The 23,601-nt window shown below is 40.2% G+C and overlaps 1 protein-coding gene across 2 annotated transcripts; it reads right to left on the bottom strand.

The window, feature by feature from the left end:
- Positions 1–758: 758 nt before the first annotated feature.
- clip3 (CAP-GLY domain containing linker protein 3) lies at positions 759–23,308 on the bottom strand. Of its 2 annotated transcripts, XM_042486087.2 has the most exons (15): positions 23,173–23,308; positions 17,771–18,211; positions 15,978–16,117; positions 12,864–12,957; positions 12,209–12,370; positions 12,006–12,124; positions 11,360–11,596; positions 10,372–10,422; positions 9,985–10,120; positions 9,717–9,872; positions 9,501–9,632; positions 9,279–9,402; positions 8,625–8,692; positions 8,295–8,367; positions 759–8,128 (listed from the first exon to the last, which is right to left on the bottom strand). In XM_042486087.2, exons 2-15 carry the CDS (start codon positions 18,186–18,188, stop codon positions 8,074–8,076), a joined length of 1,965 nt encoding a protein of 654 aa, XP_042342021.2. In that variant the 5' UTR covers positions 18,189–18,211; positions 23,173–23,308; the 3' UTR covers positions 759–8,073. The 2 variants fall into 2 exon arrangements, with proteins under 2 accessions (XP_042342021.2, XP_087934599.1); XM_088078473.1 differs by lacking the exon at positions 10,372–10,422 and having other exon boundaries at positions 23,173–23,306.
- Positions 23,309–23,601: the final 293 nt, after the last annotated feature.

Raw genomic sequence — 23,601 nt, 5'->3', positions numbered from 1 at the left:
AGTGTAATTTATTAATTTATTTGTGATTTATTATTATTGATTAAACTTTCCAGCATTATATAAAAATGAAAAGCTCCATCTTAAACAAACTTCAGGTAAATTGAAGCACATTGTGCTGATAATAGGCCGACCTCTCCTGACTGCAGGACTCTGACTTCAGCTTCTGTCAAACTTCTGTGCTGTTAATCATTTTACTCAGGAATTAAAAACTTTTGAGTCGGCCTACTTCTCCTATAGCTGCCGACAGCCTGCCGACATTCACAGTTAGAGAAAGGCTGAAAATAAGCTCATGTGCTTGTGGCCCCGGGCCCCCAAAACATTACATCTGCCCCTGGTAATAATAATGCGTCCGATGCGTCCTGCTGTTTCTAAATAATTCATCCAAAGTCTGATTAAAGCTGAAACTAACACAAAGTCGTCTGTAGAGTCTAAAGACGCAGGCCGTTGGACATGTCTGCACGCTGGAGCGGTCTGTCGGACATTTCCGCACTGGTGCGGGCTGTTGGACATGTCCACGCGGAATCCGTTTGTCCTGGATAGGACCAGGTTTCGGTCCGGATCCGGACTTTGGTCCGCCCCTGCTCGAAGTAGTTGGTTTGATTTTAAGTAATACTAAATTTTAAATACATGACAAACTTACACAGCAAAGTTATTTAACATTGACTTGTGTCTGATAAAATTTGAGTGAAAATAAAGTATTTATTTAAAAAAAAAAAAAAATCCCTCAAAATGTGAGTAAAAGCAATGGACAGGAGAGGTAGAAAAACAACATCAAATTCTTTATTATATTCATAGAGTTATTATTCGAAGCATTTCCATGCTGATGAGAAGAAGATACACATATCGAAAAACCCAGATGAGAAAATACTGAGAGAGAAAGTTACAGAGAGAGAGAGCATGCAGTGAGTATCTTAGGATGAGGACGTCCGATGCTCGTTCTCCCCTGTTTCCTCTTTAACGTCCGTCAGCTTCACGCGCTTTTAAAACAGGAGTTACTCACACACACACGGACTGTAACCGAGCACAAAGTAACACACACACACTACAAAACCGGAGAACAAAAAGTACACTTAGTGAAGTTATCAAAATATAGGCTATATACTGTATATTCTTAAGACGTATTGATGTTAAAACAACCAGTGCTGAGTTAGTTTCTATGAGAAGGACTTCAACATTATATTCTCAGACACGTACACTGATCGGTTATAGGAGTTTAAAAGGACTAAACTGGTGAATGTTTTAACTCATCAACTAGAAATCACAAAATTTCTGCCGATCATTCTCCAAATCATCCATCAATGTTTGATTGATTTATCTGAAAGTTATGCCACCAGGTGGAGGTGAGGCAAATTACATAAACGTGACTAAATATTGACCAAGCTTCTGCAGCGTGTTGATTTTCTTAGAAATAAACAGGAACCAAAGACTGCCTAAAAAAAGAGGTAATGAAACAAAAAAACTCGAGGAATAATATGGAAGTGAATCAGCAGAATAAAAGTTTAAATACAGTCGTTTATAGTTAAAGAGCTAAAACGGGCAAAACGCAGCCTTAACGCCAGAAGGAAAGGTTGGCACTGTACGTTTTTGCAAACCACAAATACATTATATTTGCATGTTTCGTACGATCATATCAGCGGTTTTAGGTGACGTAGTATATGAGCCTGACTCGGTCGTGGACAGGATGGTGGTCGGCGTGACGCCTGCCAAACTGAGGACCACTGTTTGATACATTTTAAGTGCCAAATGTGGATGTTTTGCAGCGACCCACTGTTTTTCCTGCAGGGATAGTGGAATGACAAGTGGTTGTTTTGTTTTGTTTTTGTGTTGCCAAAAACGGGTAATTCAAACTCAGTTTGTTTCAACATCCATATGGGAAGCAAACAGCAGGCTCCCGCGTGAAAGTCCAGGGTTTGTTGGGCACATTTACCGCTGTAATGACACATATTCCTCCAGCTAGCAGGGAACTTTCCCACAACGCTGGCAAACGTTACCTACAAGTTACAATAATGTTTTAAAGAAAACATTTTAATTTAATGTTCAAAGAACATTTTTATGATGTTTTCAAACAATGTTCTCGTAAGGTTTGATGCTGACTAAGATGTAACGTTACAACTGCAACATTCTGAGGATGTTTTGGTGATGTTGAGAGGTGACAGAGCATATTATGTTTTTTAATAAAACGTTCTCACAATGTTATATGAGAACAAAGGAAGAACATTTTCAAAGCAACATGCAGAACATGTTACTGAGGCCTGAGACAACAGACCATTTTTTATTAAATGTTACTGTAATGTGATGTTAACAAAAAACAAAACATTTTCATGATGTTTCCCGAGAATGTTACCCTAACTTTAAGAAGAACGTCTGAGAACTAAAAGAAAACTGGCCACTGAAAACATTACTAAAACATTGCATTGTACCATTCTCTGAATGTTTTAGAACCACAAATTGCTAACTGGGCTGCCACAACAGCTGGCTTTTTGCATCATGTCTCACAAAATCATTGATCAAATGACGATACTTGATGAGTTGGGAACGAGAATAGACCGACTCCACGTGCTGCAGACAAACAAACAACAAAACGGGTTGTATTTTAGCAATTCCTCACTTTTTATCCAACAAACATTAGTGTTTTTAAGCGAACCACCGCAGTTTATACAGCATGCCACATAACACCCTTGTTTTTCTGCCAGTATAATGCCATAAAAGCTAAAATTTTAAGCCAAAATTGAATCTTTTTCTAACCATAAAAGTGTTTTTGTGCCTAAAAATAACAACACATAACCACAGCGTTAATTCAGCATCGTCGCTTAATAATAACGAGCAAATGTAACGTATCCGTGGTTTGCATGGTTGTACAATTCCAACACTTTTTTTCTGGCAACTGTGTTGCAAAACCAGTGAAGTCCTTTAAATGTAGCAAATCAAACCGAGATTATGTCATGAAAAGCGTATGTGACGTTTTGTCTTGAAATTATTAACCAGAGACTCACTAGTGACACTTAGTGGCTGAACCAGAGAAAGCTCCACATTTACAGGAACACCATGTTCAAACCAACAGAGGCTTCACTGGGACACATTGACTGTACCGTACGTTTACTGTACAAAGACGAACCTCACCATCACTGTGGTCCACTGACGTCTATGTTCACCGAGGATGGAGGAGTCAGCGCATCCTGACTCTGTGCAGCTTTAGCATTAAACATTTGTAGCAAAAAACATGTTTTTTGTGAGTGAAAGTATAAATAGATAAAAACAGCAACATGTGGTTGTTACTTAAGTTCATCAGGCTCTTTTGTTCAGGTTCGGATGGGATGGCAGGGGACAGGTAGCCAACAGCATGAATGTAAAGGTAAAGCTGTGAGTCATCTGCATATCGTGATGTCAACATTTTCAGATTTTTGATTAAATTGTCTTGCAGAACATTTTTAGGAGAATTTCAGTAACTGTGAGTCCTCAGAAAAGTGTCTCAAAATAAGGTTTAGGTGGAATTAATTTAGTTTTCCTGATTAACTGTAAACTTCAGAGCAATACATTTGAGAAATTATGAATTCCACGCTACCTTGTCAAAATTAGTTGCAATTTTCCAGGACAGATTGTAGCTTTCAGGAAATTGCAGTAAGTTCTCTCACCTTTTAGGACATGTTCGCGCCTGCAAAGTTATATTTCCAAATTCCAATATGTCCAATGAAGGTGATAGCCCTGGATTCTGCAAGTGCTTTGCATCTAACAAGCTGAATAAATCAGCCAATAAACCCTGTGACATAAGTGCTAACGGTGCAGGAGTTCGTGTTCAAAATGCTGAACTGACGAGTACTCTGTTCACCAATCAGGATGCCACATAACTCGAGCCATGACTCATAACAAAGCGTATGAGTTTGGTGAAGTACGACCTGCACCGTTGATCTTTTATCATCTCATTTAGATAAGCTTTGAGTTTATAGGCGAAAAGTTTTGCTCCAATCACAGCCCCACTAAAAATGCGCAGCTGGTTGAGCTAAATCGAGCACCTGATGAGTGTAAAGCGCTGTAGTTATCGTTTGTATAATGTTGAAGCTGATTCCACGGGCACAAAAAGAACAATTATCAACAGCAAGTGTGCAGGAGCAACCACGAGGTGTTTCCTGTAGCCGAGGCTGCGGTGCGCAAAGAGCAGCTCAGAGAAAACTCAACAACAAAGTTCAGTTACGTGGATTTTGCTGAGCTCTGAATTCACACAACCAGAGTGACGACCCAGTCACCAGAGGAAAAAGGTTGGCATTGTTCATTTCTGCATCTCACAAATGCATTGTATTTGTACGTTTCATACACAACGTATCAATGTTTCCAAAGTGACGTAGCATATGAGCTGAATTTGTCATCCGGAGATGGAGGGAAAAGTGTGTGGTGTGGTCTCTAGGAGAGATGTCTGCCAGGCTGCAGACCACTGTTCGAGACCAACAAACACCGTTTTTGGGTGATTTTTGGCGAGCAAACTTTGGTGTTTCTTAGCGACCCATCGTTGTTTTTCCTGCCTGGGCAGTGCTTGAAAAGTGGCTGTTTTTTACCATCACTGCATTTCCAGCAGGATTGTGCCAGCAAAAGCAGGTATTTTAAGCCAAACATGATCTTTTTCTGACCATAACCCAGTGGGTTTTGCGCCTAAATCTAACCGCATGCTGAAATGCAACAAAAGTTTCAGTGTTTCTTTTTATATTAATGCACAAATGCAACATATCAGTGGTTTGCAGAAATGTGCAGGGACATTTATTCTGGTGACTGGCTCAAAACTAAAGAACAAAGTTTCTCACTCCAGCCTCTAACTGACCGTCTTCAGGAGCTGGTGGATTTCAAAACTAACGAACCAGTTTGGGGATTTTACGAAAATTCAAGAGTTTTCTCTTTTTAAACTCTCTTACAGGAAAGATCATAAACAATGTGGATTTCAAAACACAATATTTGGGATTATATACAAAAATAAAGTTATCTGGAGTTTTTTTTTTGAGTTTTACGTCCAAAAAATAGGGTTAGATTCATAATCAAGTCTTTCTGGAATTGAAAACCAAACATATGTCTGAATAAATGTTGACTTATGGACATAAAGTGAGGATTTCACACGTAAAACCTGAAATACGTGTTTGTCATTCATAGTATTAGACAGCAAACTTTTGATCTCCGCAGCAGAGCGTTTTTTGGTTAAACTGTGTATTCACACGTTGCTGTGAAAACTTCATCGCAAAGACACAAAAAGTTTCACAAGCTCTTGAACTTTTGACTCCACCAGCTCCCGCAGTGTAAAAAGACTGATTTCTTGGACTCGTCTGCGTGAACTTTTGTCGTCTAAGCGTCTCGGCGGCGGCAGCCTCGGCCGTCAGAGTGTGAGCGTGTTCATCTCTCTGTATCAGTGCGCTTACAGAGTGTGAAGAGACATTAACGCAGGAACCATGTCCACACAGAGATAGGTACACTGTTTACATATTGCTGTTTTCAGTTACGCACACATTTCGAGAGAGATTTTTAACATTAAGCAAACACACGTAGATTAACTCGTGTTTTGTCTTTTTCGCAGATGCTCACATTCACAAAAGGAAGCAAAGTTATTTAAATGGAGAGAGAGAGAGAAGGATGAGAGAAGAGGGGGAGAGAAGCGAAGAGGGAAACTTTTACAAATCTCTGGAGAGCTTAAATTTCTTTTTGAGGAAATTAAAAACCTGGAGATGGAGGAGATGAATGTTTGATGGGGGGACATGAAGTTGTATTACTATTATAAACAAATATTCATCTCCAAACGGAGCAAATGTTGTCTTAAAGCTGACTTTACCTTTAAACGAAGGTTATTTTCAGACGCAATGTGATGGCAGCAACACAAAAAACCTTAATATCACATATAACGGGGCTGAAAACACTTTTGATTTTTAAGTTGCATCAAAGAAAATCATTGTTTTGGGTCTGTTAGCACTTTTGGTTAACTACAGATTGCAGCTCCTCTTAAGATTTCTATAATATACTGTGTTTAACTCTAACTAGATGGACTAATGTTTCTATTTGGCAACACACTGATGATTATCATTATGACAGTTCTGAGGCATAAATCACTATAATGTCTACAGTTCTTCATCTAAAAGCTAAATAAACTTTTTTTCTCGGTTTGAAAACCGATGAAGCAAAAACTGTTTTCTGTTTGTTCAGATTTGTTACAAAAGACACAAATAAAATGTTGGCATCCACATGAACTTCAGAGCAGCGTTACCTGTACAGTGAGCGACAGGAGACATTTGAGCGTGTTTACACCCGGTATTAAACAGCATTTCGGTGATCGGGACACGAGTGGACAGTCGAGACACATCTAGGTTCACGATGACCAGCTGTGTTCAGATATCATTGCTACCTAAATTACTTATAACTCCTTTTATCAAAATAAGCGCATGCACGCAGGTTTTTTAAACACTGCCAGTAGCAGACAAGTTTTAAAATTTTTTTTATGTGTCAAGTGTGCGACAGACCAGAGAAAAGGTAAACAGCAGCGCTGGCCGCTTGGGATCGGATCACCCAGAAATGCACGTAAATAGCAGGTGTAAACATCCTCGTAGAGACCAAGAACCTTTTTCTTATCGATGGTTGAATTTATGACCGTTAGATACATAAGATAAAAAAATATAACTGACTGTAACACTGTGATAAAATACAAGAAAGTCAGTCGTTGATTAACCCTGTTTTCAGTTTGACATCTGAGATTAAAGCATGCAAGAGATTAAAATTCCTCACACGCAGGCGACGTTTATAAAGGCGTTTACAGTCGAGTTCTTGGTCTCAGATGAGGAAGCAGCCAGATCTGGATCCAACACCAGAAACAGAAGCGATTTCACACAGTGACTAAGTTTACATGCACGCTAATATTCCAGTATTGTTTCAAATATGACAATGCTTTGATCCAGGTTATGTCATTAATGGAGCATTTTCTGATTAAGACACGCAGGATAAGCTGACTTTACGGTCAGCTCTGTGCACAAACCGCCTCAAAAAAAGAAAAAAGTAAAGCCCACATTTCTGTCTGGAAGGAGAAACACGCCTACATTAAAACATAATGGTAGACTTGTATATCAACAGGTTTTTGCACAAATATCACAGCGCCGACCTTTTCAAGAGGCTGGTTGAAGGAATAAAAGACGAAGGCTGTTTTTAAATGGTCAAACATGTCAAATACTGGTAGATAATGTTGAAAAAAACCGAATTAATTTTGACTCAAATAAGTAAAACAGCAGTTGCCATCAGCACTTTTCTATGTTTTGATGTGATTAAGTGGAATTTGCACGGCTGCAGTTAAATGTGAATATTAGTAGAATATTCGCTTTCATCAGATCAGCAATAACAACTTACTAGAAATATTGTCTTTTTTTTAGAATAGGGGCAAAAACAGGAAGTTTGTGTGCATGTAAACATATTCAGTGTTGAAACTGAGATGCAGTTTCCAGCATCGCAGGTAGAAGATTAATGCTTCCTCACAGCTGTCACATCAGCCCAGTACGATGAGCAGGATCATGTACAATCATTTGTTTGGCAAACGTCATTATTGTCTGTGTTCAGGTACTTATGCCTGTGTATGCATACATATGAGAGCTGCAAACAACGGCTCAAAACACCAGCGTTATTTCCTAATTTTAAGCTAGATGGTGCAAATTTGGTGAGACCCAAATCGAACAGCAGCGAAAGAACGAAACATGCAGCAGCACAAACGGATGTTGTGTGTTTTTTTTGTTATCCTGAAACAAAGGCGGATAAAGCCGAGACAACGAGATGTTGAAACTAAATGATAAGACGTGTAAAAGGGTAAAGAGTATTTTCGGGTGGATTGCTTTAGCAGAGCTCCTCAGTTTCTTTAAAGGAATGCAGGACATTTTGATCGGATACAAGGCACTATAGATTTTGCTATAGAACGGCTAAATTAGAGGGCTGAGAGGGAGAGGGATTCACTACGAGAAGTCTGACTGACGAAAGTGAACTCTGAAGAGATTGAGAGAGGAGAGCAAAAAGTAAAGGATGAAGAGAGAGAAGAGATTGATCTGGTGAAGGAGGAGGAAGAGGAGGAGGGCGTGGTTAGGACTGCATCTCAGCACGCAGCATCCACGGAAACCAACAGCAGAACAGCAACCTGCAGGAGGAGGAGGAAGGAGGAGAAGGAGGAAGAGGAGGGAGACGTGACATGACATGAATGCAGCGTTAACCCACAAAGATTATTTAATATTTTCAGCAGAAGGTCAGAACTGGAGGTGAACAGCTGCGTTGTGAACGCAGCCTGACGGGCTGCGCGTGCTCACCTGGATATGGAGCTCTCGGAGGTCAGGTCTTTAGGAGAACGCACCGTGTTGAAGTTACGCTTCGGCTGTGACACTGAAGGACACAAACAATCACACGAGAGAGATTAACCCCTCAGAGCCCGCTTTAATATCGCACACACTCGCACAAAATTGTTTTTTCAAAATTAAATTTTTTAAAAAATTACAAATTAATAGTATTAATAAGACGTAATAAGGTACAAAATAGTAAAAGACAAATTTCAAGGCAAAAGGAAGAGGACCAAAAGCTGCGAGTCTCCAGCTCTACACTGTACATCGGTGTGATACAACAGTACAAAGACAGAAACTTACTGGTGACTTGGTGGACTTTCTTCACCATAGAGCTGTCGTTCGGTGAGCCGTCTTTAGGGCCTCCGATTCTGACAAAACAACAAAAACATTTTACCTTTCATGCGCTAAACTGTATTAGTAATCAGGTTTTGACAGAACATAAGAGAAATGAGAAACTTTAGTCAGATCTCATTCCAGTTGTCAAATACTGCCACTTTTGCAATGCTTTCGTCGTAAGTTTCCAATGCCAAAAGCCACCTTTCGCATCGCCTTGAAAGCCAAACTCGTGAAATACGTCCACCCTGTCCGTGCTGTCGGTGTACGAGCACGATGCCAAAAACCACCTTCCATGTTCAACCAGAGCGCGGCTGGAAGGTGTCAGATGAAAACGTGCTCAGACAGAGCTGGTGGTGTTGTTATTGCACGTCGCTGGACAGCTGGACGGCACTGAGTGCGTCCACATGCAACGCACAGGGCGGCGTCACTTAGAAACGCGGCTGGACGTAACCGTTCATGTGCACACGGTCTGCATTGGTTGTGTTGCAGTAACGCTATCCCCGAACGCCAGCAGACGCAACAGGATGCCTAAGGTGTGATATTTAGATGCAAAGCGGCAACATGTGACGACCTCGAAAAAAGAACATGTTGGAAACTTCCAGGTTTGAGGTGTCTCACCTCTGGACCCGGGAGGGCGGAGCAAAAACTCCATATTTGGGCAGGCAGCTGAAGTAGCGGACTCCAAACACCGAGCCGTCGTGTTTTCCCGTCGCCTGATCCAACTCGATACCAAACCAGTAACCTGCAGGGACACAATGAATCACACAATGTTAAGAATTGCTAACGCGCTTTTTGCGCTATCAGCGGTCCCGAGAGCGAGCTGAGGCCCAGCAGACAGACCTGGAGCGAAGTCGGTCTTGCCGTAGAAGCGGACGATGCCGTGTTTCTGTCCGGCCACCAGAACATGATCTCCAACTTCCACGTTCAGTCCCTCCGGATCCAGACTGGCTACTGATGCTTTCTTCTTCTGGGCTGAAAACGCAAAGCAGACGAGCATACAGAGTTTCACACCGGATGCATCAATAAATAACAAACTGTATGTTGTATTTATGTTACCTTTCTCTCTCTCCTTCTCCTTCTTCTCTTTCTCCTTCTTGGTCTTTCCGGCGAGGCGGGAGGCCAGGTCCATTCGGGGGGTTCTGGGAGTGGAGGTGACGGATGAAGGTGTCTGATCCACATTTTTTGAAATCTTTGACACCGGGGCAAAAATCCCTGCAGGGCAGAAAAAAACCACAAACACACTGAAACCTCAAAGCCTGCAAACACAGAACAACACCGTCATCCTGCTGGAGTCGTGAAGAATAAAAAAACTCTCAGCTGTTACCTAGTTTAGGAGGGCAGATGAAGTAGCGAACGCCACCCACACTTCCATCGTTCTTTCCCTCCGGCTCGTCGAGCTCCACGCCGACCCACTGACCGCTGGCAAACTCTGTGGTACCACAAAACCTGAGAGTGCCAGTCTGAGAGAGAGACACACACAGAGATAAAAACAGAGATAAGGAGGCTGGAAACATGACTGCAGAGATCCATCGGCTGGTTAGGTTGCATGAAGGCAGCTGTGGTTTATGAAGGGGAAAGGGAGACGTAACATCGACGCCACAGATGGTGTGCATGTGAACAGGTTTTAATTTGACAGGAGAGGACATGTTGTCAGAGTGGTGCAAGTCAGTTCAGTTAGTCTACGTTCCAGCCGGCGCCCGCTCCAACCAACCTGTCTGAGGTTTGCAGCCGGGCTGTCGTCTCGGCTCTCGTCTCTCTGGAGCTACAGAGCGAGAACACACTGTTCAGAGCTCATACAGTGTGAGGGCGGGAAGGACAACACAACTGCAACTTTAAACGGACAGTTCGGACCTTTTGAAAATGGGTTATATGAAGTGCTTATCTATTGTCGATGTATTACAATGATACTCAACTTGCGGGCCAGATATGGCCCCCAGTAGGGTGCTGTGTGGCCCCTGAAACAATTTCTAATTCACTATAAAAATAAAGTGATTCACACTGGGAATTGTTGTGTATTTTTAGTATACATCAGATGCAAAAAAAGTGCCAGTGGAGGATCGCCCCAACAGAGGTCCCGGCTAAGCCCATAATGTCCTAAAATCCTAGAAATGTCCTAAAATCCTAGAAATATCCTAAAGTCCAAGAAATGTCCCAAAATCCTAGAAATATCATAAAATCCTAAAAACATTCTAAAATCCTAGAAATGCCCTTAAATCTTAGAAACCCTAAAATCCTAGACAAATTTCCTAAAATCCTCAAAACATCCTAAAATCTGAGAGATTATGTAAAATCCTAGAAACATCTTAAAATCCTAGAAATGTCCTAAAATCCTCTAAACATCCTAAAATCCCCCTCCCCAAAATCCTAAAATCCTACAAACATTCTAAAATCTGAGAAACCTCCTAAAAGCAGAGAAACATCGTAAAATCTCAGAAACGTACCAAAATTTAAAGAATGTCTAAAAATCTGAAAAACATCCTAAATCCTGAATATGTCCTACAATTACAGAAGCATCCTAAAATCCTAGAAATCTCCTAAAATCCTAGAAACGTGTTGCGGCTGCGACTGGCCCCTGGCCTCCTGTCATTTTGCAAAAGTGGCCCCAAGCAAAGCAAGCTGAGAATCTCAACGCGCCGCCAATGTGGAGAAGGAGTCAGTTTTCAGCCGCTTGAGTGCATCGACACATTTTGTCCTCTGACCTTCATGTCGTCCAGGACGACGCGATCGCCCAGCTTCAGCCCCAGCGAGGACAGCATCAGGTTTCCTGGGATGTTGTCGTAGTTGGGTAACGTGGCTCTAGGGAGGTTGCAGCTCAGAGGGACGGCGTCCAGCAGCAGCTGTTTCAGCTCTTTGGCCACCATGGCGGCCTCCGCCTTGTCCAAACTCATGTCCATCGGGTCAGGAACCACCTCCCCTGGAACCTGGCCCTTATCGTTCTGCAGAGAGAGAGAGCAAAGACGGGAACAAATAAGGCAGCGGCACACTTCTTCAGTCAGATTAAGTATTTGGTTTTGAAGTCAGGGTTTCAGAGTGCACAGCTACGTTCAAGTACAAGAACAGAGTCATGAGCATGATGGATTTTTAAGTCAATGGGAGAAAAAACGTCTAAAGAAATGCGTATAAAATGATGCACGAGGTATCCTGAATATTTCAGTCTGACGTGATGGCTATGAAAACCAACCAAGATGTTATTTTTTTGTTTTTGTTTCTTGATGTTTAAAAGGTGCTCAAAAAAAGACCAAAAATAAAGATGGCATGACGGATACTTAACGGAGAATAAAGTGTAACCAAACGAAAATTCACTAAACTTATCAGGCTACAAAACAGAAATCGAAGTGTTTTTACCCGGACAGTGGGGTTGGCTCCGTGCTCCAGCAGACATTTGACTGCACCCAGACAGAGGTTGGAGGCAGCGATGTGGAGAGCTGTGCCATAGTGGAAATCGCTGCAGGTGGAGTTCAACACTGTGGAGACAACAGCAGAAGAAGAGTTCACGGACGAACTTTCGGTCCCGAGCTTCAATCTTAGCGCGATCTGTTTGCGTGTACCTCTGGGTTTAGAGGCTTTAAGCAGGACTCGGATCAGTTCTGGGACGTCGAAGTAAGCGGCGTAGTGCAGAGCGTTCATGTTGGTCCAGCGGCTCCTCAGACTCACGTCGGCGCCCAGAGCGATCAGCTGGCTGCTGAGACGCAACGCAGCCGCCGGGTCGCCTGCACATAAAGCAAGGACAAAACTAAGATGAGCAGAAAGCACCAACGAACCAAACGCCACCTGTCACATCACAGATTATACGAATCGCCCTGAGCTCTGAGTGAGCTGATGTTACACTCAGTGACGTCGAGCAACCATCAACATTAAATTAATGTGAAAATATGTCAAACTTTGAAGTCAGTTTTCACCAACTTTTGCTTTGAATAATGTTAATAATTAGAGTGTATTAGTGATAATGTTGAGATACGGTCTGTTAGTCGGACGAAACAAACGTTATAATAGGTGTCACTACTTGAGTAAAGAATCTGACTTCCTTTTTTGGCTAAACAGTTGACATTTTTTATTAAAGTAAGTTTAATTAACAAACAAATTGAAAGATAAAGGAGCACCAGACTGTTCCTTTCTCTGATTACCTTCCTACGAATGCTGCAGCGCAGCTGAACACGGTGAGTCAGACCGACTGATTGGATCCATATTTTAAAAATATCTTACCGACTCCATGTGCTCCGGCCTTACAACTGTAGTGAAGCAGCGTCATGTCGGTCAAACCATCGCGGTCGTTCACATGGCAACCGCGCTTCAGGATCTGGGACAAAAAACAGACAGTTTTTTGGATAGTTTAAAGGCAACATTTTGTTCACCTGTCCCAGTATCATCTTTAGTTAATTTGTGTTCCTTGTGGGAAAACACAAAACAAAAGACTCATCTCGGGAGCAGAGTTAGTCAATTTAGTGTGCTCCTAGTTTCCTTAATGATTGTTCTTCAATTAATTAAACACAGCTTTCCTTACTGTTCATTAAACACTATGGGTGTGGCATTGGTGGCTCTGTCTCGTCTGTTATCAGGAGCTTATTACTAATTCCAAGAGGTTCTCCCTTAATCCAACATCAGAGGGTTAACATTTATTTTAGGAGCATCAGGAGGTTATCATGTATTACAAGAGGTTATCATTTATTTCAATATCAGGAGGCCATTCCTTATTCCAGTATCAGGAGGTTATTAGTTATTCCAAAAGGTTATCACTTCCAGCATTAGTGTTTATCATTTATTCCACTTTCAGGAGTGTATGACTTATTTCCATGTCAGGAGGTTATTACTTATTCCAACATCGGTAAGTTATTAATTATTCCTAGAGGTTATCACTTATTCCAGTATCAGGAGGTTATCACTTATTCCAGTATCAGGAGGTTACCACGTATTTTAATATAAAACAGTTATTACTGATTCCAATATCACTTATTTTCACATAGATTATTACTAATATTTGTTTATTTAATATAAGTATTTGAAAGTATATAAAATTTTAAATTCTTTTACATATTTGTGGCAGTTTGTGAACAAGTGAAACCCAGGAAAATCTGCATCATGGTTGTTGAAAATTGTGATAAAGATATATTTTGTAATAAACAGATACTATTTTGAAAGTGTGCTTTCAGTAAATGACTAAAATACAAAAAAACATTTTCAATTTTTCTTTAAAGTTCTTCAAATCTACCAGCCAAATTAAAATTAAAATAACCACATGAGGCTTTAGACTAACTTTTTGGAGGTAATTGGCACACAAAATATGACATGAAAGGTCAGCTTGATTGTCTGGATGAGCCTTCAGCTCATTATTCTGTCTGTTTGTGAGTCATGTCACTGTTTTATTCCTCCAGGCTGAGTCAGCGTCCTGCTGAGTCATGGTAGAGCCTCGGTGACTTTCAGTCTGTCTCTTCCTTCGTTTCCACTCATCTCTCTCTCCCTCTGCACCACTTTCTCCCTGCTCTCTCTCTCTCTCCATCGTTTCAAGTCTTTGCAGCCATTTTAACTGGGTCAGCATCACCGTGTTTGTGTGTGAGCTCGTATTACTGTCATTGTGGGGACTCATCTCTGACTGAAGAGTTTCACCAGGTGAACTATTAAATTTAAGAGTTCAGATGTTGTTTTTGGTGAAGGGTAGGGTTAAGATCTGTGTAAAGCAGGCAGTGGTTGAAGTTAAAGTTAGGGTGTGTCTCCATGGAATAAATTCTCTTACACGACAAAAATGCTAATGCACAACCTAATCACCGGAAAAAAAGTTTGAATTTTATGTTCCTGCAAACCATGAATATTTTAAGTTTGCATGTTGTGTAGCAGATCTGATGAATCTTTCCTAACACTGTGCTTAAGACAACAAAAGCTTCCTTGTTTAAGTAAAAGATCATATTTTGGCTTAAAATACTTGATTTTAGGGACACAATCTTTGCTGAAAAAAAAAAAGATTTCTCAGTTACTTTTTCTTTTCGTGGCATTGAATATCCCTGGTTGAAAACAGCAATGGGTCACTAAAAACACATTTGGTGGTTCAAAGGCTGCTGGAAACACAGCAATAATTCACTAAAAAACAACTGTTTTTGTAGCTTGTTGGTCGTAAACGATGTTCTGCAGCTTGCAGGCGTCTCGCTGTGCATCCACCTTCCTCTCCTCTGCATGACAAAGTCAACTCAAACATACGTCACTTTGAAAATATTGACTGATACGTATGAAACCTACAAATATAACATACTCGTGGTTTGCAGAGACATTTTCTTGTGGCTATTGGGCTGGTTGGGCTGTTTAATCTTTAAACTGCCTGTTTGGCAGTTATTAGCAGCTTTAATTTTATTATTATTATCATTAAATTCAGATTGTTATTTTTGCCTCAAACAGAAAGAAACGTGGGATGTTAAGTCCGGCATTCGGGCTTTGCTCACGCTGCTCCAAGAGGTTCATTGTTCATTATCCGTGTGTGTGTGTGTGTGTGTGTGTGTGTGTGTGTGTGTGTGTGTGTGTGTGTGTGTGTGTGTGTGTGTGTGTGTGTGTCCAGAGAGTTGAATCTGGGTCAATGTGACAATGACGGCTGAGTGTGGATTCAGGCTCCGTGCCAGGACGACACCGCCGTGACTGCTCAGAGGTCTGAGGGCCTGTGCAGTGCTTTAGACTCAGAATGACCTTTTTTCACGTTTTTACCACCAAACCAGCAGGCACGAAACCTCCGTGTCATATTTGGCTTGGGGTTGAAATCTACTTTTATTATTTGTAAAGCAGTCTTTAGTGTGTTTAGTGACCGAGAGCAATCCCCATATTTAACGTTTCCAATTATAATGTCCAGAAAAGATATGGACTATCGAGCTCATGCACTCAGCAAGTCTTGGATCTTTGGATATCCAAAAATGACGTCCTCACTACATATTTGCATTGACATCTATACAATGTCCAGAAAAGACATATAAAAAACTTTCATTCTGGCTCCCCTGAGGACATCCTCTGGATGAGATGACAAAAAAAAGCTCTAGGGGGGAAAAGACAAAACTATGGAAAATGAAAAAAGCAGAAAGCTATGGCAAAATTGTATTTATAGCAAATTATCATAATATTTGTATATTACAGATGTTACAGATGTTTAATAAAGTAAAGAATTACTATAATTTTAAGCACTTTTTCCAGGTTGTATTTATTTTTTCTGTTAATTTTATTTAAATAAAATAAAGTGATTAATATAATAATAAAGTTTGACTGATTTTGCTCAGTGCTGAAGAGAAACTGACACAAAAACACAGATGAAAATATTTCACTTTGTAGGTGTTTGCGTGAAATCGATCTCACCTCGTTGCCGATGATGTCGATCTTGTGCTGCACTTGAGGAACCCACTGACGCACGATGGCGAACAGCTCCGGGATGGTGGTCCGCGGATCCATGAGGATCTCCAAACAGGCCGGGTCATTGGGGTCGAAGAAGGTGAAGGCTGGACAAGGACGTAGATAAGAAAAGTTAGAAATAATAATAATAATAATAATAATAATAATAATAAAAAATACATTTTAAAAAGACATAAAGGAGAGAGAGAGAGATTTTAAAAATTGGAAAATAAAAAATAAATTTCGAATTATAGTTAAATATTTAATTATAATTTAATAAAGTTAATTACATGTACATTTTTGGCACGTTTTTTCAGGCCATTTCTTTATTTGTTCGAGGTCATTTTATTGTAACTTTTTACTAGTTCTTTGCTAATTTGAGCTAATTTTCTTTGTGAAGTTGATTGCTGTACATGTTTTTAATAATAAAAATAATAATAATAATAACAAATTGAAGACAACATCTCATAATAATAATAGTAATAATAATAAAATGAAAAATAATAAGCAGGATCAGGGCAGAATAAAAGAGAAGTGAAAAGATAAATTAGAAGCTGAATAAATTGTTTTTAAAGATAAGTTAAAAGACTAATTAAAAGACAACATCATTCTATAAAAATATGTTTTAAGAAGTGATTTAAAAGAAGTCACTGATTCTGCAGCCTTATATCTCCTCAGCGGGTGACGAATGAGGAAAAATGAGGTAAATCAGGAGAGCAGAGAGCGGCGAATCACTGCCGAGAAGTTTTTTGTCAAACTCATCGAATCAGAAGTGACCTCTGCAGTTTCTCTTCCTGCCAGCTCTGCAGTCTGAGGCAGGTTTCATTTCACCGAGTAACCGCAGTCGACAACAAACTTCACTTTTCTGAAGCGTCGACAGCTCGGGAAGAGTCGCAGCTTCGAGTTTGGACAGAAAACAGAGTGTCGGGCTGCAGAGGAGGAGGAGGAGCGGCTCCGTGATAATGGAGACATGCAGAGTGAATAATGGAGCCGGCCTGCTCCGAGCCGCTCCGGCGAATACCAATGAGCCTGCCGTCCGGCACACAGTCAGCCCGGAGCCTCTCCGAGCGACCGATCCACTGATACACAGACGCCGTCTGAGATTCACATGCAGCTGCAGCTCCGAAAATTACAGTATACTGAAAAAGTAATTTAATTTTTAAAAACTGAAACTTTCATGTATTGCGTATGCACTGCACGAAATGTTTCAAGCATTTTTTTTTTTTAAAAAAGTATTATTATGGAAAAGAAGAAATCCAGTATCTCAAACTATTAGAATATTTCCAAAGATAATTTAAAAAATTATAAGTTTGTTAGGTATGACAGTGTGTGTTTAAGGTGGTATGACAGTCTGTATTTAAGGTGGTATGACAGTGTGTGTTTAAGGTGGTATGACAGTGTGTGTTTAAGGTGGTATGACAGTGAGTGTTTAAGGTGGTATGACAGTCTGTATTTAAGGTGGTATGACAGTGTGTGTTTAAGGTGGTATGACAGTGTGTGTTTAAGGTGGTATGACAGTCTGTATTTAAGGTGGTATGACAGTGTGTGCTTAAGGTGGTATGACAGTGTGTATTTAAGGTGGTACGACAGTGTGTATTTAAGGTGGTATGACAGTGTGTGTTTAAGGTGGTATGACAGTGTGTGTTTAAGGTGGTACGACAGTGTGTATTTAAGGTGGTATGACAGTGTGTGTTTAAGGTGGTATGACAGTGTGTGTTTAAGGTGGTATGACAGTGTGTGTTTAAGGTGGTATGACGTACTGTAGTCTTTGGGCAGCGGCGCCTGGGCGGAGGGGTGCACCATGGCTCGGCGCCGCGGCTCGTGAACTGGACTCAGGTACTCGGACACGGACAGCTGCTCGGGCTCCGGCTCGGCGTCTTGCTCCTGGCCGACCTCTGGGTCCTCCTCTTCCTCCCGCTCCTCTCTCTCCTCGCGCTCCTCCTCCTGCTCGTCGTCCTCGTCGTCCTCCACCTCCGTCCTCTCCTCCCCCTCCCTCTCCTCCTCTAGTTCATATTCCTCCTCTTCTTCTTCGTCCTCCTCGTCCTCTTCCTCCTCCTCCTCCGCGTCCTCCTCCTCGGTCAGCGCCTCCTCCTCCTCTTTCTGGACCTTCCCCTCCTCCTGCTCCTCGCGGTCGTGCCTCTCCTTCTCCTGCGCCTCCAGGTTCTCCTCTTTAGTCATGATGAGGGACGCTGCAGCTGGGCCTGTGGGAGGAGAGAGGACACTTTAACTCTTAGAAAACTGGTCATGAAACTGGTTATTTGTTGAAATTAAAATTAGTTAAGGGGGCGGATCTAATCAGAGTTTGACAATAAACAAATATAATGACAATAATAATAATAATATTCTGAGAACGATCGTATTTAGGGTTTTTTTTTCAGTGTATTACTAATATAAAGTGGTGAAGGGATGACGTATTTTTGCAGGCCAACCCGGGAGCGTCGCACTGTTTCCCTCGTCAAAAAACCTTCTGGGATTTTCGATTAGCGTCACTAATAATCTCTGTGATGAACACGAATTGATGATGTTTTGTTCAGCGTGATAATCTTCACAGATGAACTCCACTTTTGTGTTTTAAAGACTAAATGAAATCTCCAGAAGCAAAAAGCTGTTTTTAGGCTATAAACCAACTACATCGAGGTCGCACGACTTAAACGTCAAAACTACAAACACAGTAAAAACACGTGAAAACACAATCGAGAAATATTATAAACAGATGAATCTACAAGTTTGACTGTTGCTGTTAAGCTGTAAAGGCGGCGAGCGGGTTTAATGAGTTTCCGCGTCGCTGTGATGACGTCTAAACAAACACTGTAGTCTGATTTAGCCACTTGTTAGCAACCGCATTTTTAAGATGCGTAAAACCTTAAAAGTTCAAAAATCGGGTTTCTACAGAAGTATTTTATGTTGCAGAACAAAACGTCTAAAAAGCTTTAGCCTGTGTTAACCACAGACCTTATTTAAGGAATTTTACCCAGAACACATTAAAAAAAACCAAAAAAGCCTTTAAGACGAGGGAACCGGAAGTTCAAAATTGCAAACAGACTTCTGCGTTTTAGGACTTGTTACTTCATCGCTCTGTTGGCGGCGTTCTTCTACAGACCGATGAGTAGAAACAAACAAGACGATGGCGAACGCTCGCACGAGAACCGACAGCGTGAATAACCTCAGCAGGGTCCGCAGCACAAACAGCCCGTTAGCTAACGTTGTTGTTGTCGGTATTGTTGCTCGCTCGTGGCGGTTTGTCTGAAACGTGACGTGTAAAATGTTTCTGTGACATCACTTTTCTCACGGGATCATCGTCAGTTTACACGGCGACAAAACTAAATCCACTTTTGAACCAAGTTTCAGAAGTTTTCAGGCCCCCAAAATGTTGTTTTCGTGTGACCGAAAGTCCAAACCAGAACAAAAGTTTAACGTTTCATGCAAGAACCGTTGCCGTGGAAACGGCACTTTAGAGTCACGTGGTCTGAACCACGTCCTAGTCCACGTTCAAGCCTCCTGGTTTGGCTTCTGCATCACCAGACGGGTGCTATCTTTAACTCTGTGTGTGTGTGTGTGTGTGTGTGTGTGTGTGTGTGTGTGTGTGTGTAAGAGAGAAAACGAGGAGAAAGCTCATTAAGCGACACATCGTTCTGATGTCAGCGGCTGAAAAGGCTAACGCCGGCGCTGCCTGTCCGTCATCAGCTGTCGACGGGCCCGACTGGATTAAACAAAAGGACGAGATGCTAAACTCCACCGAGCAGCCGCTCCCTCCGCCATCGAAGCTCCACCTTCTCCTCCATCATCATCATCATCATCATCATCATCATCATCATCATCATCATCATCATCACATCCCACAGAGGGAGGAGAGCCGGCTGCACCAAAATATTCGGATAAACTCAAATTCCTGCACGTTTACTTAACTCAAATATTCATGGGGTCAAAAAGTGTGTTTTTATGGAGGACTGAAACCGACAAAATCAAAAATAAATAAATGTGTCAATAAATAAATGAAAATGCCCAAAATGACAATATTTATTTAATTACCTGTATAATTTTCCTATTTTATTTGTCAATTCATTCATTTTCAAATAGATTTGCTTATTAATTTATGTATTATGAGAGGACAATTTAACCCTTTCAAACCCGGAGCAATGTCAAATTTCCAAAGTGTTTAAATCTTTGACACTAAGCAAATTTTGTTAAATTGTGTGAATTTAAAATAATATTATATATTTTTTTTTACTAATCAATTTAAAAAATGGGGGAAAAGGCAATAAGCAACCTGATTTAGAAATTTATTATTTAAAAGCTAGAGAAAAAATGGGGATAATAATACATAAATAAATGCATAAATAATTGCACGAATAAAAAAGAAATTTAAAAATGAATAAATAAATATGTAAAATTAAATGGTAAATAAGAAAATGGAAAATAAAGGTTAAAAATAATTATTTATATTTTTAATGCAGTTTCTGTTTTTGTTTTATTTTTTATTTGCTTTGATTTGGTTTTTCTGTTTCTTTTTTGTGTGCTAATTCCCAGGTCATTTTCCAGTTTCACTTATTCCTCTCTAATTTCGGCTAATTTCTTGAGAACCTGATCATTGCCGCACGTTTTTGATTCGAGATTGTGATTGATCGTGTCAAGTAAAGCAGGTATTTTGTATTTTGTGAAGTCAAAAACACAACCTGTGTTATGCCGCGCTCACTAAATAACACCGTGGTGATCACGTGAAAACACACGTGTCGTCGTGCTTCCTGCAGAACGAGGAAAACTTCCTGCCGTGGCGTTTAATTCTGTGTCCGTGATGCGGTTTACGTAACGTGAGCCTCAGCTGGCTGATTTCTGCCTGAACAGAACAGAGATCCTCATCTGAAACAGGACTCAGCTGAGAACCACAAAGGTTATGCAACAGCACCGTATGAGTCAGCACCGACACACACACACACACACACACACACACACACACACACACACACACACACACAAAACACAATAATAACAATTTACCCGCAAAATTAAGAGTTAACTCTGACTGATACAGGATTTCTGAGGCCCATATCGAAAGTAATATTTGACTCAAATATATATATATTATTAATAATAAAAGAAAATCAAAAATATACAATAATACAATAAATTGGGTGATATGAATTATCTTTACACAAGCAAGAACACAAACACACATCTTTGATGAGGTTTTGACTGAGAAATGTCTTGTGCAGGACATTTTTACAGTTGTGAAATAAATTTATGTTTTTACAGTTTCTGACTGTGATAAATGTCATTTTGACTGTTTGGGGTTTTTTATGGGCCCGCAGGTTTGGAAGCATGTTTTCTTTTAAAATCATTAAATATTTTAAAAGGAAAATAAATCACCTAAAAGTTAAAAGGAGAAAAAGTGCTTCTTTTTTTCAGAAAAAAGAAAAACATGCTAAAAAAAAAAACCCATCAAACACTTTTTAAATGACCACTATTTTTTAAAGGAAAAGAAAAAAAACCACTAAAAATGCCAAAAAAGTTTTAAATGTTTCTTTAATTGAATCACCAAAAACTGCAATTTTTCTAAGAAAAAGAGCTAAAAAAACTTTTAAAGAAAATAATATTGTCAGAAACTTTTTAAAATAACCTCAAATTTAAAATCACAAAAACATGCAAAAAAAGTGTTAACGAAAAAACTAGAATTCACTTAACCAAACATATGAAATATATTCCCTCCCCACTGCTTAAAGAATTATTTGACCTGCCTCCCCTTTTGCAACCCCCCCCCAAAAAAATAATGAATAGTCCCTAATAAATTTTTTTTAAAAAGTCCTACAATAGTAATAAAAAAATTGCAGTGCAAGTGAAAACAAATGCCATTAAAAGAAATTGCCAAACATTTTAAAAGAAAACGTCAACAAAAATTTTAAAAAGAAAAATAAGATCTTTAAAAACATAAAAGAAAAAAATTGCCAAATATTTTAAGAAAAAAACATTGCTATTTTTATTAAATTGTCAAAAACTTCAAAATTACCCGAAATTTTAAAAGAAAAAAAATTACCAAGGATTTTCAAAGAAAAAAAGTTGTTAAAAAAATCACCAAAAATTTCAAAAGAAAAAAAACATGCCAAAAATTCTTAAAGAAAACATACAATCATTATAAACTCTGTTGTAGAATAAATAAAATGATATGCCCTTCCCTAAACCAAAATAATAATAAAAAAAAAATCATCCCTCTCAGTCGTTAAAGAATTATTTGACCTGCCTCCCTTTTTTTGCAACACCCCTCCCCTCTCATAAATAACGAACAGTCCCTAACAAATAAAGAGCCAGCATGAATGGAACAATGATTCCTGCAGGATGTTATTCTCCTTTCATGACCTTTATACTGAATCCTGTGAATACAGAGACTGGAGCTGCGTGACTCACACACACCGTCCCAGTGGGAATACTGGCCGAGCTGGAAAACACCAGAAACAACCAACAATAATCTTAAACGCAGCCGACACACCCCACATGTTATATCATGTAACACAATATCGCCGTTTAATGCGTGTTTTGGTGATTTGGGGGGTGTAGCAGCACCATGTGATGCGCACCAGGAGGTTGTGAGAGGCGGAGGGAGGCCATGGCAGCATCCTCCTCCTCCTCCTCCTCCTCCATCCGTGCAGCCTCCATTTTACAACAAACCGAAGCGGATCCACCAAATATCAGAAAAACAACCAACAGATGAGGCGGACAGTTTCTTCTGCACAGCTTCAGACATGCAAAAATATGTTTATGGTGCGTAAAAATAAAGAAACGCGAGCTGCAAAGCGCAGGTTTGAGGTTTGTGCCAATGTGCGTAGTGAAGGGCAGGATGGGAAAAAAACGCCCCACTGACAGACAATGAAAACACGCACACGCAAAAAAAACAGCACGCGGAGGTGTGAATCTGGATTTTTCTTGCTGTTAAAAACACGCCGAGCTCGTTTTTCAGACGGTTTTTTGGTGGATTTTGGAGATGAAGAGCAGGTTAATTTCAGAGGTGTTGTTTTGAACAGCGCCCCTCTCCATCCCTCTGCCTCAGCAGCATCTCCATCCTCGCGCACAAACACGAGACACAACACACCGATAAAAACCAACCATCCACACGTCATCTTATAATACAATATTATAATAGTGCAATAAAAGCCGCAGCTGATGCTGTTTTTACCTGAAAACAAGCCGCTGGTTGTTGGTGATGATCCTCTCTGCTCTCTGCTCCTCAGCACAAACAACACTGACGCTCTCTCTCTGTCTCTGTCTCTCTCTGTCTCTGTCTCTCTGTCTGTCTCTGTCTCTCTCTCTTTCCTCCCCCCTCTCTCTCTCATTTAATTCAATTCATGTCGCTGAAGCTTCACTGGCGTCACGTTTGGGTAAAAGAGAGAGACATAAACAGACCAACAATATTCTCTAAAAAAATAATAAATTGATCCCTTAAAAATATTACATACAACACAGTGGCTTAGAACAAAATAATAATAATAATAATAATAATAATAATAAAACTGGTTTTGTTTCTTTGGAAAACATAGTAAAAAGGCTATGAGCAACTTGACATGTAATTTAATGAAGATATAATTTAATAATAATGATAATAATA

Source organism: Plectropomus leopardus, chromosome 6 (assembly GCF_026936395.1).
Source record: "Plectropomus leopardus strain MGB_pleo_1.0 chromosome 6, ASM2693639v1, whole genome shotgun sequence".
Lineage (NCBI taxonomy): Eukaryota > Metazoa > Chordata > Actinopteri > Perciformes > Serranidae > Plectropomus > Plectropomus leopardus.
This window is presented reverse-complemented; position numbering and strand designations above follow the sequence as displayed.

Coding starts and splice junctions, on each gene's coding strand:
- clip3 (XM_042486087.2), bottom strand. CDS start 18,188: ATGACTAAAGAGGAGAACCTGGAGGCGCAGGAGAAGGAGAGGCACGAC. Junction 11,597..12,005: donor GAGCCAACCCCACTGTCCGG/GTAAAAACACTT, acceptor CTCTCTCTGCAG/AACGATAAGGGCCAGGTTCC. Junction 8,693..9,278: donor CCGCCCTCCCGGGTCCAGAG/GTGAGACACCTC, acceptor TTGTTTTGTCAG/AATCGGAGGCCCTAAAGACG.